Below are 17,400 nucleotides of genomic sequence, written 5' to 3'. Positions count from 1 at the left end.
CAGCAGCACAAAACAGGGGATGCAGTGTTTAAAATCCAGTTATTCTGTATGCTACATATTAAGATTTCACATGTAGCATAATGTATAGAACAGGTTTTAGAAATGGAGAAAAATTCACACAATGAATATGGTTTGCATGATATTAGGTATAGATGAAATGTGGAGGCTCAAGACAATCTGGTATTTTTATAGTGTGTGTGTGTGTCTTATCGGGTTATGTGTGTAACCAGCAGCAAGTCTTTCACATGCAACTTATGCCACAGGAGCCATAAAAATGACTTAACAGTATAGAGTTGAATGGCAGTGATGTGTGGAATTACTCAGTTTCAGGTGGAACATGTTGAAAAATAAATACAGACTGACATTTTAATTTCTCTCATGCCATGTCCAGTCCTCATCAGCTTTGATATGTTTCATAGACAGTAGATTTTGGTGGATTGAACGGTTAAAAAGATCAAAGAGAAAAAAAAAAAAAAAAAAAAAAAAAAAAAACCCCACACACACAACAACAACATCAAACACTGGAATGCTTTATATTATTTCTTGGTCAGTTCTCCAATATGTACGTTGTGATTAAGACGAATATGTATAAATAGCAAGAAACCCACCACAGAGTGGATAAATCAGATGTAGTCTGAGTCCTACAGGCTTTATTAGTGGTCAAAATTTCTTTGCAACAACACAGTCGCAGAACTTAAACAGTAATAAACAGTAACCAGATCATCCTCCAAAGAAAAGAAAAGGGAAGGGGGAAGGGAAAAAAAAAAAAAAAAAAAAAAAAAAAAAAAAAAAATACCCTCGCATTAAGCCCAAGCAATTTAAGAAAGAAAATAAATCATGTACACCGATGTCATTTGCGGCATAATAACTTAAGAGAAAATATTTTAAATGGTCAGTGTCCATTTCTCAGTACAAAGACATTTCAGTTGTTGTAAATCATAATTACAGTGCATCATCATCATCATCATCATCATCATCATTTACACAGGGCTAGTTCTCCCATTAAACACTGCAGAGCAAAAAATAAATATTGAATACAGGAGGTTAATGAAACACTGACAACAAATTAATGTCTGAATAATTAACTCCTGGAAAAGATGCAATCAACTGTCCACTTGGTAAACGAGACACCTGAACAGTGATGTGATTGCAAGTGTATTGCTGTCCAGAACATCAACATTAATGTTACTAGCTGGCAGAAGTGAAATTTAAATTTAAATTAAGGTGAAGAAACCAGTCTACACACTTGGGACTTTCGAATGCCTTGAAGTGAGGACATGGGGTTATAGGAAAATGAATATTTCACTTTGATAATTACAATTACCACTCCAAAGTTGATTAATTTCCTACAAGAGCACACCATAAAGTAATTTATTCCTCTTATACCACAGCACTTTGATAATTACCACTTTTATTTATTAAAACAGGATAGCTTTTATCCATTTATAGTTACATTTAATGTATGAGACAATAGTTATGACTTGTGTTATAGCAGCTATAAATATCTTGTGTGGCCAGTCCTGAAGACTCTTGTGGTGGAAAACTTACTGACTGTAACAAAGTGCTCACACTGGAGACTCCTTCCATAAACAAGCATCTCTTGACAAAGTTTCATCGTATCAGTGTGTCTGAATATCTATAACTGTAGAAACAATAATGATTTAGAACAAGCGCATTAATATAAACCTGTGGAAACTGTTACTGCCTTTAAGCTTCTGAGGAACTTGCTGCACGAGATCACCATGTTCAATTGACATTACATGTCCATGCACACGTTCCTTTTCTCGACATAAAACACTCATCTCTGGCTCTCCTTAATGGTTGCAGGGCTGCCGTTTGCTGGGTGATTCTCTTGAACTGTCTCTTGTCCCAAGTCACCCCCGATATTCCCCTGTCCCTCTTGTCTGGCGTGGATCAGCTGCGCCTGGTCTGACGCCTTTGGTAGTTCTGCTACATGCTGAGTTACTTTCACAGTGACCTTCCCTGGTCTTTCAGTGTTCACTATTGTGTTGAGGAGAGCTGGATCTGGCGCTCGGTAGCGGTGCTGATAGCCGTACGGCCGCAGGTAGTACGTGTAGTACTCTAGAATGTACATCAGCTCAGAGTCCACGTAATGGAAGGAGATGGCAAGATCAGAGCAGCACTGTGGACCCTGTGAACAAACGTCACACAGTTAGAAGACAAGATGATCATGAACATCATAATTCAAAAGAGCTTCTGAGAAACAGAATAATAAATATAATAGCAGTAATCACAACAATGAGACTCGGTATGATATTTTATACCACAGCAATGCAGGATCATCAAATCTGATTTTTTGATCTGCAGCTCTGACAGCAGTGATTTATATTAATGCGCTCCAGCTAAGACTTCCAGGATTTTGTGATCGTAGAAATTAGCACAAAAGAAAGCAAACGAGCTTGCACTTTCTAAATTACCACAGATTTTCTGCAGATTTGGGCCAAGACACATCATCTGAGGTCATCACAACATGCATCCAGCCATAGCTCTCTTTGATTCATGTGTTAACATGACTACAGCTAAAAAGGTCACATTTACCAACAAACATCACTGTGAAAGACCGTGCAAAACAATTTCCTAGAACTGAAATTTCACCAATTCAAATAGTTTTCTGCAAAAAAGTAAAAAAAAAAAAATAAAAAAAAAGTGAAATCCTGTATTAAGACTTTAGTATCCACCTCTATAGTATCAACACAGCGAAACTTTCTGTAAGAAGATTATTTAACATTTTTGTAAGGCGTCTGTTTCTGCAAGAATCTTCAGGATAGAGGATTTTTCGTTTCTTCGTAACATGACACGCCGTGTTTTTGTCTTATTAACGTCAAGAGGAAGGAAAAAAGAAGCAGGTGAGTTGGGCTGTGAAAAAAGCTGTGAACTGACTTGTTCTGTGGACTAGGGATGTCACGATACCAAAAATCTAGTAGTTGGTACAGATACCACGAAAAGTACACGATACTCGATACCACAGTATGGTATAAAATAAAAAAAAATAAAAAATAAAATAAAAAATAAAAAAAACCACCTCTCCTAGAGGACATCCTCCTCTGGCAAAGAAAGAGAGAGGGGGGGGGGGGGGGGTATTTTAGTTGTAAAACACTGTCTGATAATGAGTGGACGTGCCCACACACCTTATACCCTGAATGCAAGCATTAGTTTAAATTCACTGATATGGTGGCAGGCAAAAAAGATTTATTAAAAGCATGAACATGTGAATAATTAGTGACTTTAGGCTACATTTAGCTGACAGGACACGGGCTGAGTGGCGATGCATGGTTGCCCATTAGGGGGTAGCTTATAACATTGCAATGTATTAGCATCGTTAACAAATAACTGTCTATCGCCAACATTACATGGAGCATAATGTTAGCTGGTTTCACGGCCACAATGCCAGCTGCCTAAAACAAACATAATATAGGACCGCCTTTCAGGTGCGTCGCCAAATTCCAGGTGTTTCCTCGCTTTGTTTGAAATGAACGATGGCATTTGTTGCACGCCGGAAACCGATACTAGCTTTCCTCTCTTTTCCTCTCAACGATTCGGGGCGGAGCTAAACTTGTTAAATTTGTTAAACTCGTGACATTCCTATTGTGGACTTACCACAACATTAAATATAACCAACACATTTTATCCATTTATTTTCTTTAATTGCTGTGGCATATGAGGAATACGACACTTAGGATATGCCGTTATAGGAAAATAGTCAACTTCGGTTTGGTAACATTGCATCACACCAACCCTAGCACTTCCCATCATGTTTACTACTCATCAATCCTCAGATCTCAACTGACAAATTATTACAACTACAATTCATCTCAGTCTTCTTTGTGCTTCATTATATATATTATATTATATTATTCATCAGAATAGTATGTGATGTCAGCGGAAAGAATTTAAAACATTCCTTAAGCCGAAGTACTTATCCCCGACGAAGCATAAATAATATACCGGCACTACACACTGTCACAAATAATAGTCACTGGAGTAATAATGATGCAACACGTGATCTTCCATAAAACCCTTATTTCACACTCAGGGGCAATCAATGTAGAACATTTATACAAGCTACTGACGAGGATGTGCCTAGGGCAAACTCATATTAAACTTATTTCCCTTGAGCATCAAGAAATGACAACTAGCAAGTGTATGGAGTTTTGTTGAGCATCTGATGCACGAATGACATGTTCATTAATTGAAATTTAAAACGCATAATCAGAGACTTACCACCACAATGGGATAATAGCAGTAATTCCAGTACCAGAAGGATTTGGGGAAAGTCATAGTGAGATGGTGCTCAGGGATGAATGGGTGGAAAGTCTCACGCTGTACACTGTCTCTCGAATCTCCTGCCTTCACACCCATCTTCTCCAAACACTGACCCATGGCTAGGTCCTCCACTGAGGTAGTATGAGTGCACACTTCGGTGCTGAAGCCCTGCACAAATCGTCTCAGTGCCTCCTTGCTGAGCACGTATCCAGCTCCGCCGCTCATGTAGCCCTGCTTGACGTAGGGTTTGAAGCGCTTGCCAAAGTAGATCGGCTCCTCGGAGGAGTAGTTGGACAGAATCCAGCGCAGGTTCTCCACGACCACAAAAGTGTCGTCATCAGCCTTAAGGAACCAGTCTGCTTCCTCGCCATGGTTCTTCAGAACGTAATGGAAGGCTCGGATGGTCTTCCAGTAGAGCTGATCACGTCCTTCTGATGTTCCAAGACCCACTGTTGGAAAGTCACGATTCTCCACCGAGCTCATGAACAGCACCGTGTTGCAATGACGACTCCATGTTGCTTTCACGTGCCGTGCCTTTGAATGTAGGTTGTCAGGGCCTGTCATGACCCAGCACAGGATACGTACTTTTTTGTAAAGCGCATCTGCAACATGGCGGTCTTCTTCTATAGGGAAAAATTGGAATAAAACACTCAGTAATAAATTTTTTTAATTTTTTTTAATTAAAAAAAATAATTTTTTTTTAAAAAATTTTAAAAAAAAAGGTTCATTTCATGTTTGGGAATCTAACATCTTGCTCTAATGACACACCAAAGAAAAGGGATAACAAAAGCAAACATTGTTAAAAACAGTAAAAGATGCCTAAGAACAAGTAAAAATGGTTGGTTGTGGTTACTATTATTCCCAGTAAGTAATCAGAAGTTACTTCAATCATCTTAGTGATGACACTAATGACCTGGTGCTACACTAACTTTCTCATGCTACACCTGCTGTGAAAGTCACCTGTATAGCCCCAATAGAGGGAAGCACTGATGCACCTGTATGATGAGGGTGACTCAGGTTGATGCGGGCAAAATGTTGCATCTTCCAGCTGAAGTTTCCAGAAGTGCTCCTGTAGCTGTTCTGCTCAACCTGTTGTACACGGTGCCACACGCTCAAGCTTTGCTTGAACCACACCTCCTTCAGGAAGAAGTAAACAGTGCAGTAGCCTACCAGAATGCCCAGAAGGAATGCAGACCTGGAGTTCACTCCTTTCATGGCAACCTCTTCAGTCGGCTACAATCACTCAAGGGCTGTAAAGAAATAGAACTCATGGTTTGAGGAACCGATCTTGCGTTATTCAGATTATTCATGGACAGACAGCATTATAGAGCAGGAAGTCATGTTAGTGTCTCAAGAGTCTGAGGTTCAAGCCTGAGTGCTGCATGGGTTACCTCTGGGTTCTTTAGATAGATTCCTCTCAAACAAACAGGTATGAAAGATGAACATTTTTTTTTTAAATGTAGTGCAGCCTATGACCTTTGCATCCACAGTATTGTACACATGAACTGATAAGATACTGACATCCTCATTGGGATGACTCTCCAAGTCATTCAAAGCATTCAGATTCACAGTAAGGGTGGCATGATTAGACTTAGACTTCTTTTATCCTGGGAATTACCTGTGTTCTGTCAATCATTATTCTGTGTAAACTCTTGAGACTGTTGTGTGTCAAATTCCCAGATCAGCGGTTTCTGAACTACTCAAACCAGCCCAACTGGTAATAACCACCATTCCATGGTTAAAGTCACCAAGACCACCTTTATCCACATTCTGATGTATTGGCTGCATGAATGTGCAGATGTATAGGCATTCTTAATAAAGTGGACAGTGAGTATATTATTATTATTATTATTATTATTATTATTATTATTATTATTATGATTATTTTTTAATCACCAAAGCCTATACAACATGTCAGTCAATTCCTAAGTCACTTTCCCCTGCCTGGTCCAGAGACAATTTCCCCAAATTGTATACTTGTAAAAACGAGGTGCCAAGGTGTCTTCATTGATGTTCAACACCTCAAACAGCGACCAGAACAAACCCACATGCTTCCAGGGTGGAGCCGCATTCACACCCATTAACCACCTTGAAATTTTGTTTATGTTAATCTCATCCTAAAGGGAAGAAATGGCTGGCAACTGATGGAGAAATGGTAGATGAATGCACAATGTGTTTGTGCAATAACCTTCACCATCCATTTGACACACTATAACCACATCAGTGCTGATGCATAGAGATCCCACCACACCACACTACAGACAGGACCCAGAGACTTCACTTTGAAATGTGCAGTAAATAACCAGTTTCCAAAAATGGCTACTTCCTTAGTACAGGGTGTCTCCAGACACACTATTTATGCCAGCATCACGTCAGATGTGCCTTTGTTCGTGGCGTCCATTTCTCGGTTGGTCCACAACACTTCCAGACTTTTTGAACATATTAATAAGTTTGGCAACAGACACGTGTTGTGCTTGCTGTGTCCAGTCCATCGCAACCTTGCGACAGCTTCCTGATTCAGCCATGAGTATTATTTAAACATGTTCTTTTGCCATAGGCATTCTTAAAGGCTACCTGAAAAATGTATATAATATAAATAAAGTAAAATTTTTGGAAAATATTTTGCAAAAAAAAAAAAAAAAAAAAAAAGTTTCCCCATTTATAGAAACTTTGTACACACCCTGCATTCCTTATTTAATTTATTTAATTGGCATACCGCATTCTTTCATTTTTGGGTGTGACACTGCAAGAGATTAAAAAAAACAAACTAATAAAGTTGAGTGGCATGATGATTACTGCATATTACCAAGTAAACAACTAGCCACATACCGAATCATATTACTGATCTTTTGCCAATTAACCTCCAGTTAACCTGTTTCTTTTTAGTAACAGTTACTTTTCCAGCCTTTTGTTGCCCCATCCCAACTTTTTTGAGACGTGTTGCAGGCATGAAATTCAAAATTACCTTGGTTTTTTCCTTAAAATGGTACATTACCACAGTTTAATGTGTTCTATGTTTTATTGTGAATAACAAATGGGTCTATGAAATTTGAAAATCATTGCATTCTGTTTTAATTCACATTTTACACAGCGTCCCAATGTTTTTGGAATTGGGTTGAACACTACACTTTTGAGAGCTGGCCGTGCAGGGTGCCAATACTTCTCACAGCTGAACAGATCGGGTGCCAATACATTTTACAGCCGAATACGTATGGAGGCAAAAAACTTTTAGAGCTTTCTCTTTAGAGGGCCAATACTTTCAAAACTCAATGCAAGTCTTCTCAAGCACCACTAATAATAAAGTATACACAAGAACTGTAGTAGTGATTTTGAAGAACCACTAAGTATCACACAAGTACATTACCTCACACTGAGATAAAGGAAGATTTAGAAGGTGAGGATAAAAGAGAATTTTAAGCTTGTTTACCTTGAATGACTGGAAAATCCTGGTATTCACCTTAATTCCCAGCACACACAGGACATCTGCTTCCTTTAAGTCACATCATCAAATGATAATTAATAATCTGGATTAATAATAACAACAACAACAACAACAACAAACAAACAAACAAACAAATGTGATGTACATACTGCACATGTAGATAAGGTATTCCTTATGTTTGGTTACTATGATTATTCTCAGCATGCTCAGAAACACTAGATAACTTATCGACACGTGTATCAAATATAATGTAATAGCTGGAGTTGGAATATTATAGAATTTGAAATGCAAACATTGTTAACGTTTTATTCATTAACAACAACAACAACAACAACAACAACAACAAAAATATCCATCAGCTGATCTGTTTCCTGTTGTTAAAAATTTCCCGCTTCAGCCTGTTACCTCGTCGTTGTCCTTCTGTTTATCGGGTTGAAATATTTACTCAGTTGTCAGGTCGTAAACAGTCCAGAAAGCAAAGAAATGCCAACAAACGCCGAATTCGAGTAAAAACAAAACACCTTGCGTCTGAAACCGTTCGTTCAGGTTTCTGTTTAAGGCCTCCTTTATGTACTTTCATTCACCCGCTGCATTGCCACCAGCTGCACCGCTGAGGGATTTCATTGGATGAACGGCAGCTCTCTGCTCGCAGGAGCCCCGCCCACTTGCGGAAGTTTGTCGAGAATGTACCATAGTGAATGCGTCACCATGGAAAACATTAATCACGAAAAGTCGATTCATTCCGTTAAAAGTGCTTTATTGGTCTAACAAACAAATGTACACTTCATATATTTTAAATATGTACGCTTGTGGTTCTAGTTGTAGTCCATTTTTGAGACTACATACTACATATCTTGCAACAAGGTGGAAGTCATCTGGGCAAATCATATGCCGCGGTCTCATCCGGGCATTTTGGGATATGCGACGTTTCAAAGATATTATTTTTATTATAAATTTTTAAATTATTATTTTTAAAAAGAATATTTATTATTATTATTGTTGTTATTTTTATCATTTTTATTATTATTATTATTATTATTAGGATGATGTTTATTATTGTAGCAAGCAAAACAAAACGGAGAGAAAAAAGAAAAGAAGGGAGGAGGATTAACTGCAAAATAAACAAAATACTGAAGCTGGAAAAGAATTACAAACAGATAATCTTTTTAAAGTTTTTTTGTTGTTGTTGTTGTTAGACAATTAAAGCAATGTAACCCTGCTGAAGAAAAAAAATAGAAACAATCATAGGATTTTAATTAATTAATTGATTCCTTAGAGTTATATAGGCAATCAAAGTGCTTGACATTGTATGGTTTTAATGGTTATAATTGGAATTGTATCGGTCTTAATGAAAATTGTAATGGTCCCTGTTTGGTCTCTACTTGTAATTTCTTGCCTTCTGTTGGTGTCATGTTATGTCTAGTGGATACAATTAATAATTAACCATAATGGTTATGGTAATTGTTTTAATGGATAGTTGATGGTTTATAATGGTATTTGTAGTGTAAACCATTAGAATTTATGTGATGGTTTCTATAGTTTTTTTCAGCATGGACAATATTGCTCAAACTTGTTTATAAAAACAAAAAAAGATGTCTAGTGTGTTGATATTTGGATCTGTGAATGTGGCAATCAACAGAGTCAGATTTATAACATAAAATTGTCCTTTTTTTTTTTTTTTTGATTGATTATAGTCAAAGCCCAGTACCAAACTCTTCCAATACAATGCACACTCATTCTATATAGTTTCAAATAGCTTAACACTATCCATGGAGTACTTTCCAAAAGTTTAATAAAGGTCTCTTCCTTGATTCCTCAACCATACTTCCTTTGTAGTCGATTGTAGTCAGCCATTTTAAGGATGTACAAATTCTCAAAATGCAGTTGGAGGAATAAAGGCGAGAGGAGACAGAAGGTTTTTAGAAGGCACTTCCTATGTGCAAGCAGTGTTCTTGTTGTTGTTGTTGTTGTAGCGTGTGATGTAGGCATACCTTAAAAATTCTCAAACAATGTTATTGCAATAGAGATTGTAAGTTGTGGTTTGAGCATTTGTGCAATAATAACTCACCTAAAACTACACCAGTCACTAAAACTACACAAGATCACACTGACAGGCAGTTTGAGGAGACTCTCAATCAAAAACAATATGGGAATGTCTTATTGGTCCTAAAGAAAATGGAAAATAGGTGGAAGGTTACAGCTAAGAGGCTCTAAAAGCTGTTCCAGTATATGAAACACAGCAAGGCAGCTGAAAGTCAGTGTGTGTCCATACAAGTTATTAGAAATATATATATATATATATATATATATATATATATATATATATATATATATATATATATAATCACATACAGAAAGGGAGATGTAAACATTAAAATTGATGGACCTATTAATATATTTTTTTCACTACTAATACCCTAACACATATTAATTAACCTTTTCGTTACTTCCCAGCTTTCAAAACACAGGCCAAGTAGTAGACTGTCTTCACCAGTTGGTAACAGTTTCTGAATTTTTGTTGCTAATGCTACATTACACGAGCATAATGCAATTAGAAAATATTAAACTTTTAATGATCTATTTTGTCAAGTAATAAATTCAGATTAAAAATAATTTACTGACTGGTGAAGATGTTCCACAGCTTGACCAGCTCAGCCTGTTTTGTTTTTTTTTGACAAATGGTAACTGGTCAGACGAACCTGGATACTTCAGCACGGCTGTGATAATAAATAATTTATAATTTATGTGATAATAAATTACAAATCTCTGTAACCTAACACTACTGATTTATTGCTTTATTTGTCCCAATCTTATGCAAATATTTGCATTCAACTGTTAACCAATCCCTACCAGGCCATGTGTTATGTTCTCTCTGTACTTTGTTTCGTTCTCACACTCTCACCGTGCCTCAGTTTGTTTGTTTTTGCCAAACTGTTTGTAAGGCTTTGAACGGCTACAAATGGTTTACTACACATGTGGCTTTTTCTATTGTCTTGCAGCTTTAGTTACACCACCTAAAGCACACATTGGGTGAGTCATGCTATGCCCATGAGCATAATTAATTTTGCATTTGTAGTGAAAAAAAATTAGCATAGTATGGCTCTCATCATCTCTAAACATATCTGTATAATAATGAAGTAATGAGTGACTGTTACTCATTACTAACTAAACAATGGCTTAATAATAAGAGCAATTCCATTTCTATTTAATATAGGAAAGCAATCACTTCTAATGATTAATCAGTCCAAAAGTTCTGCTGTCTTCAATTCTGCTTGCTCACAGAGAGTAGTGCAAGTTGAAATTCCTAACCAGTACCTCAGGGAGGTGCCTACACCCCCCTCAGACGCAGTGTCAAGACCACTATAAAGATTGTTACCAACTGGCCTGATGATGCATTCTGCAAACTACAGGACTGCTTCGAACAGACAGACTGGGATTTGTTTGAACATCAAGAGCTAGAAACATTAACAGGAACGGTACTGGACTATATCAAGTTCTGTATCAGAAATGTGACTGTGGGCAAAAACATTCGGGTTTTCCAAAACCAGAAACCATGGATGACCAAACAGGTCCGCACACTACTCAAAGCCCGCGACGCTGCTTTCAGGTCTGGTAATAGAGCTCTGTACAGGGCTGCCCGTGCCAACCTGAAAGGTGGTATTAAGGAAGCTAAGGCAGCCTATAAGAGGAGCATAGAGTCCCACCTGTCCAGCAAAAATAAACGGGAGGTGTGGCAGGGCATACAGAACATCACGAACTACAGAGGCCGTGAGGCGACAACAGGAGACCTGAGTGCGATGCTGGCAGAAGAGCTAAATTGCTTCTTTGCTCGCTTTGAAACATCACAACAGCAGCACTCATCTGCTCCAGCCCCACCTCCACCCTCATCTGGCCCCCGTACCAGTCCAGCCCTGCCTCCATCCCCTTCTGGTTCCTGCACCACTCTACTTACTGTGAGGGAACACGATGTTAGACGGATGTTTCTGGCAGTGAACCCCAGGAAGGCTGCTGGCCCAGACGGTGTACCTGGTAACGTGCTCAGATCATGTGTCCACCAGCTTAGCCACATCTTTACCAGAATTTTCAATCTCTCCCTGGCCCAAGCAGTCATCCCAGCCTGCCTAAAATCAGCCATAATCATCCCAGTGCCAAAGAAGTCGCCCACCACTAGCCTGAATGATTATCGTCGTGTGGCCCTCACTCCAGTTATCATGAAGTGCTTTGAGAGATTGGTTCTTCAGCACATCAAGGACTACCTCCCCCCAGATTTCGATCCTTTTCAATTTGCTTATTGTGCAAACAGATTCACAGAGGATGCTATCACCGTAGCTGTCCACTACGTGTTGAGACATCTAGAGCAGCAACAGAGCTACGTCCGGATGCTTTTTGTGGATTACAGTTCGGCTTTTAATACAATAATTCCTGACATTCTCGTCACCAAATTGGTCACCCTTGGCCTCCCCCGTCTCATGTGTGCCTGGATAAAGGACTTTCTCACCAACCGGTCCCAGACAGTGAGACTCGGACCCCACCTCTCCTCCACTCTCACGTTGAGCACAGGTTCTCCACAGGGCTGTGTGTTGAGCCCCCTCCTGTACTGTCTCTACACATACGACTGTAGACCAGTCTACAACAATAATCTTATCAAGTTTGCTGACGACACCACAGTGGTCGGACTTATCTCAAAAGGAGAGGAGGCAGCCTACAGAGAGGAAGTCCTAAACTTGGCAGCCTGGTGTTCAAAGAACAATCTGACTCTAAACAGCAAGAAAACCAAGGAACTTATTGTAGACTTCAGAAAACACAACACGGAGCTGGCCCCCCTCTCCATTAATGGTGAGTGTGTGGAGAAGGTCCACACCGTCCGGTTTCTTGGCGTCCTTATCTCTGCAAACATCTCCTGGACGGACAACATCACAGCGGTTATCAAGAAGGCTCAAATGCGGCTACACTTCCTGAGGGTTCTCAGGAAGTACAATCTGGACTCCAATCTGCTGCTGATCTTCTACCGCTCGTCCGTCTAGAGCCTGCTGACATACTGTATCACGGTGTGGTACGGTAGCTGCACCGCAGCAGACAGGGAGAAACTTGAGAGAGTAGTATGAGCAGCACAGAAGATCATTGGCTGCCCTCTCCCCTCCCTGATGGATATTTACACCTCCTGTTGCCTCAGCAGAGGAAAAAATCATCATTAAGGACAGTTCTCACCCTGGCTTTGATCTGTTCAATCTGTTGCCCTCAGGGAGACGTTACAGGTGCATCAAAACAAGGACTAGTAGATTTAAGAATAGTTTCTTCCCGAAAGCTATTACCATGATAAACAAACACATGTACTGAGTTCACAGCATATGTATATAGTGTCTCTAAACTGTGCATTTCATAGTACCTCCCCCATCCACCCCATTATCTTGTATATCTTGATTATTTATCTTGTTTATTTATCTTGATTATTTATCTGTTTATTCTTCTTGTTTATCGAATGTACATGTTTGCACGGAACAAAAAGGAGTGGCTCTTAATTTCATTGTACATATGTATAGTGACAATAAAAGGCATTCATTCATATACAGGGTGGTATATTAAATGGCACACTTAAATAGCACTTTACACACTGTGTCTCATTCACCCATACACCAATGGTAGCAGGAGCTGCCATGCAAGGCGCTAACTTACCATCGGGAGCAACTTGGGGTTCAGTGTCTTGCCCAAGGACACTTCGAAATGTGGAGTCACCTGGGCCGGGAATCGAACCACCAACCCTACAATTATTGGACAACCCGCTCTACCAACTGAGCCACAGCCGCCCCATGGTGATATACAGGGTGTGGTGGTACACAGAGTTACAGGGTGGGGTGTGGTGGTACACAGAGTTACAGGGTGCGGTGCGGTGGTAGGTAGACAGAGTGACAGGGTGTGGTGGTACACTAAGTGACAGGTGTGGTGGTACACTAAATGACAGGTGTGGTGGTATACAGAGTTACAGGGTGTGGTGGTACACAGAGTGACAGGGTGTGGTGGTACACAGAGTGACAGGGTGTGGTGGTACACAGAGTGACAGAGTGGGTTGGCACACACAGACACATGCTTGGGTAGTACAAGGTTGAGTGGGGGTGTCATGTATCAGGAAACTCTGGACTCCAGTTCCCATCAGCCACTGCACTGCACTACATATCACATGACCACCTGGACCTGATTCATGTTTCTGTTAATGAGCACTCTTGTCTATATATAGCCATTGTCTGCACTGATTCTGTCTTTCGTTGTCGTAGACTACCATGTTCCATGCTCCCATGTTTTGTTTCATGCCACAGTATTTTGCCTAGTTGTCTTAGTGTCTATATTTTGTTGTTTGTTTATATAATAAATGCTATCTAACTGTGATTGCTTCCAAGCCCATCCTTGATTTGTGATGGGGGAGTTTAGGTAGAGAGTTGAGAAATAACCAAAACATAAACACATTTCACTAAGCCAAGCAAACAGGATATTTGTGTACATTTAATTGCATTACATTATAAACTGGACAAAATACAAGAAACACTACAGTTCCGTAATGACCGAAACGGAGTAATGACAGAAAAGGAACATTAAATCTCTAACACTTTCAATTTGTTGATTACTAGAATGACTATATTAATTTGTTAAATATATTGGTTATATTGGTTGTAAAAAAAAATATTTGCTGCCATACCCTATCCCAGGAGTTCCCAAACTTTTCCAGGGCAGTGCCCCCCAAATGGCATTAACATTTGACCGAGGCCCCTCTTTTGCAAGATGTCTTTAAAACACATTCTTCTGAATATATCCCCTTTTTTATTATTAATAATTACATTTTTCATCTTTACATTACATTAGGAATTGATTGTGTGTGTGTGTGGTGGGGAGGGTTGTCTGAGAGTGAGAACGAAAAAATCATGTATTTATTTATTTTTCACACCAAATTGTTGAGGCCCCCCGGGCGCCCCCTGGTGGCCCCCATTTTGAAAACCACTGCCCTATGCTTCCTAACTGGATACCTCAAACTAATCATTATTCAACGGTTATAAGACACTCAGCTGAATAGGCTCAAATACTTTTACCCAGTGACGTTGGTTTCAAGCTAATTCAAGAAATTGCAGTTCTGTGTTAATCGGAGAGGGAGTGGGTTGTCTGCGGAGGGAGCGGAATCTGCTTGTTTAACAGGTGTATGGATAATGCTCTTCTGAGCGACTATGTTATGGTGACAAAGTCATGACAACTACAAATGGGAGTACAGGCAGAGTTACACGCATTGATGAATCCTCAACTCAAAAAATTATCCAAGATGGCGCAGCTAACTCGTAGACAGTTGTATTTCTAAATAAATACAAATTTCTTTGGCTTTTTTCCCCTTAGCCTTTAAAAAAAAGTTAGTGAGAAATAGACTCTGTACAATCTAAAAACTCTGTTAATGTAAATAAAATAGTCTGAAGTGATTTGCGAAGCAAATAGACAACATAGAGGCGAAAAGTGCCTCCCTCTTCTGTCGCTTGCGTGAGTGATGAGGCAAAATGTCTGCTCAAACTTACATCCCTCAGTATGCTCCACAGTATCAGAACAAAGTACCGACATAAAATTCACTATCAAAACATTTTCAATAAATGAATTTTGCTACTTACTAGTCAATGAAAAAAATACAAAGAGCGAGGTAAGTCATATCATGGATAGCTGTTCCGATGTAAACCTCCCAGCCAGAGCGTTAACTTTTAGCCTTGACTACCAGTAACAATAGTGGATGCTAGCACACTAACGTTAGCTAACTAATGCTAGCTCTCTATGCTACCTTGTGTTCGGTCGCGGGAGGGGGTGTTGAGTTTCAGTGGCTAATGAATAAAAAAATAATAATATTGCGGTCACATTAAAAAGCTAAATCATTCGTCAATACCTTTATGTTTATACTTTATCAAAAGCATGAATAAAAATAAATAAATAAATAAAAAGACATAATTACGGGTAAGATAGCTTAACAAAGGCCATGAATTTAGCCTTTCCAGGCTGTTAAAAAGACGTGCATAATGCTACTAATGTTATAAATTTACTACATCTATGGTTAACAGAAAATATTTGATTAAAGACATAATTTGACCTTACCTCCTGGCACTGCAGTTCAGTAGGCAAAAGTTCTCACACACTCCGCTCCAAAATCAGAAAGACTGAGCTGAGAATGGTGTATTGTTCTGCCTTGATTCACACGGGTAACGTTACTAACTACACCAGTGGCACAAGTCCTTGTTTACCCCAAACGTGGCTATATTTGTGTTGGAATTTGATTACAGAAGACAATTTCTCTTAAACTCAGAAGTCACAAAAACTATTTTTTCCCCCTCATGCCCCCCCTCCCTTTTTAGGTTACAATAATTACAATAACAAACCAGAGTTCAAACTACACAATGAATTTTTGCAAGTTTAACTTTTCAAAACTCGGAATCCAAAACTTGTCAAAGCTCTTCGAAAAAGAAGTAGTAAGTGAACATAACTAAATGGGGATGTAATGTTTTACAGAGTTCGGTAACTCAAGACCTCACAAAAATGACAGTTTCTTCCTCATATAGGTTTGGTTACTCAGTAATTACCATCACACTGTTTCCTCACACATGTTGTCATGTGCTTTTACTCTTAATGCGAACATAATCTGCACATATCGTATGTCTGTGTTTACTGTGTATAAAATACCATGTACTGCCATGCGATGTTGATATTCTGTGTTTTTTGTCAATTACAGGAGGAATGTTATATCAGCAATGTCCACTGGCCTTAGTCACACAATAGTAATTTTATTCTACTCTGTTGCTTAATTTTTCCTAATGTTCATCACATTCACTTACCAGAGAAGCAAGAGTAATGAAAATCCACATGGAGTTTATTTTTTGGAGAAGTATATCCAGAGCATATTAAGTACAAAAACATAATATCCACAAAATGTTCTGAGGTAGACAACAGAGTAAAACAAACATACAAAGTCCAAGAGGCAGCAAATAACAAGAAACAGTCAAAGGTCAGGTTCACTGACGTATATATGAAAGTTAGAGGGGGAAAGGCTCAGAATTGACTGAAACTCTACAATGGATATCAGATCAAGTTCCTGCAATAAGTATGTGAAGAAAGTTGTGTTTAAATAGACTGAAATTTGATCAGCTTTTCATGAGACACAATGACATCAATGGCAAGAGCAGGGCCGGTGCTACCTATAGGTAAAGTAGGCAATTGCATAGGGCCTCAGGCTTGGAGGTGGGGCCTCCAAAACCATCATATCGCTGTACGCTAGTCCACCAATCAAGATGGACAGCCATTGTCCATTGGATATAGATGAATTGTCACTCACCTGTAGTGATACCAATTAATGTCACCGTTTCAAAGTGGGTCCCACCCTATGAATGTATGAAGAGAGGGTACGATGAACAAAATGCAACTTTTCTGCAGCTGACTGACGTTACAGTAAGTCAGTGGCTTACGATGGCGCGAAACGAATACATCCTTCGGGGGCTGGTGAACGAAAGACTAAACATGCACGCAAAGAACGTGCAGTTCATGATGCAGGTATGCAAGTTAACATCATTATCCATTTTGGAGTGTTTGAAATGTACTCTAAAAATAAACTGGGCCTTGTTCTGTCGACAGAGTAATTTCGGGATAGATCATTCGCAGGCTTATTCAGAGTT

At 39.1% G+C, this 17,400-nt stretch overlaps 1 protein-coding gene across 5 annotated transcripts; it reads right to left on the bottom strand.

Moving 5' to 3' along the window:
• Positions 1–633: 633 nt before the first annotated feature.
• On the bottom strand, positions 634–16,722 carry c1galt1la (core 1 synthase, glycoprotein-N-acetylgalactosamine 3-beta-galactosyltransferase 1, like a). Of its 5 annotated transcripts, none has more exons than XM_017487819.3 (5): positions 16,567–16,722; positions 7,712–7,774; positions 5,280–5,534; positions 4,243–4,907; positions 634–2,152 (listed from the first exon to the last, which is right to left on the bottom strand). In XM_017487819.3, exons 3-5 carry the CDS (start codon positions 5,497–5,499, stop codon positions 1,799–1,801), a joined length of 1,239 nt encoding a protein of 412 aa, XP_017343308.1. In that variant the 5' UTR covers positions 5,500–5,534; positions 7,712–7,774; positions 16,567–16,722; the 3' UTR covers positions 634–1,798. The 5 variants fall into 5 exon arrangements, with proteins under 5 accessions (XP_017343308.1, XP_017343309.1, XP_017343307.1 ...); XM_017487820.3 differs by lacking the exon at positions 16,567–16,722 and adding an exon at positions 15,833–16,033; XM_017487818.3 differs by lacking the exon at positions 16,567–16,722 and adding an exon at positions 8,132–8,497.
• Between the last annotated feature and the right edge of the window lie 678 nt (positions 16,723–17,400).

The sequence above is a fragment of the Ictalurus punctatus genome, chromosome 15 (genome assembly GCF_001660625.3).
Source record: "Ictalurus punctatus breed USDA103 chromosome 15, Coco_2.0, whole genome shotgun sequence".
NCBI lineage: Eukaryota > Metazoa > Chordata > Actinopteri > Siluriformes > Ictaluridae > Ictalurus > Ictalurus punctatus.
Note: the sequence above shows the minus strand (reverse complement) of the source record. Positions and strands in the feature narration are given on the sequence as shown.

Bases quoted from the DNA above. Each gene is read 5' to 3' on its own strand.
- c1galt1la (XM_017487819.3), bottom strand. From the start codon at position 5,499: ATGAAAGGAGTGAACTCCAGGTCTGCATTCCTTCTGGGCATTCTGGTA. The intron at 4,908-5,279 runs GTGCATCAGTGC...TTTTCCCTATAG, and splicing joins GAGTCACCCTCATCATACAG to AAGAAGACCGCCATGTTGCA. The intron at 2,153-4,242 runs GTAAGTCTCTGA...GTTTGTTCACAG, and splicing joins GCTATTATCCCATTGTGGTG to GGTCCACAGTGCTGCTCTGA.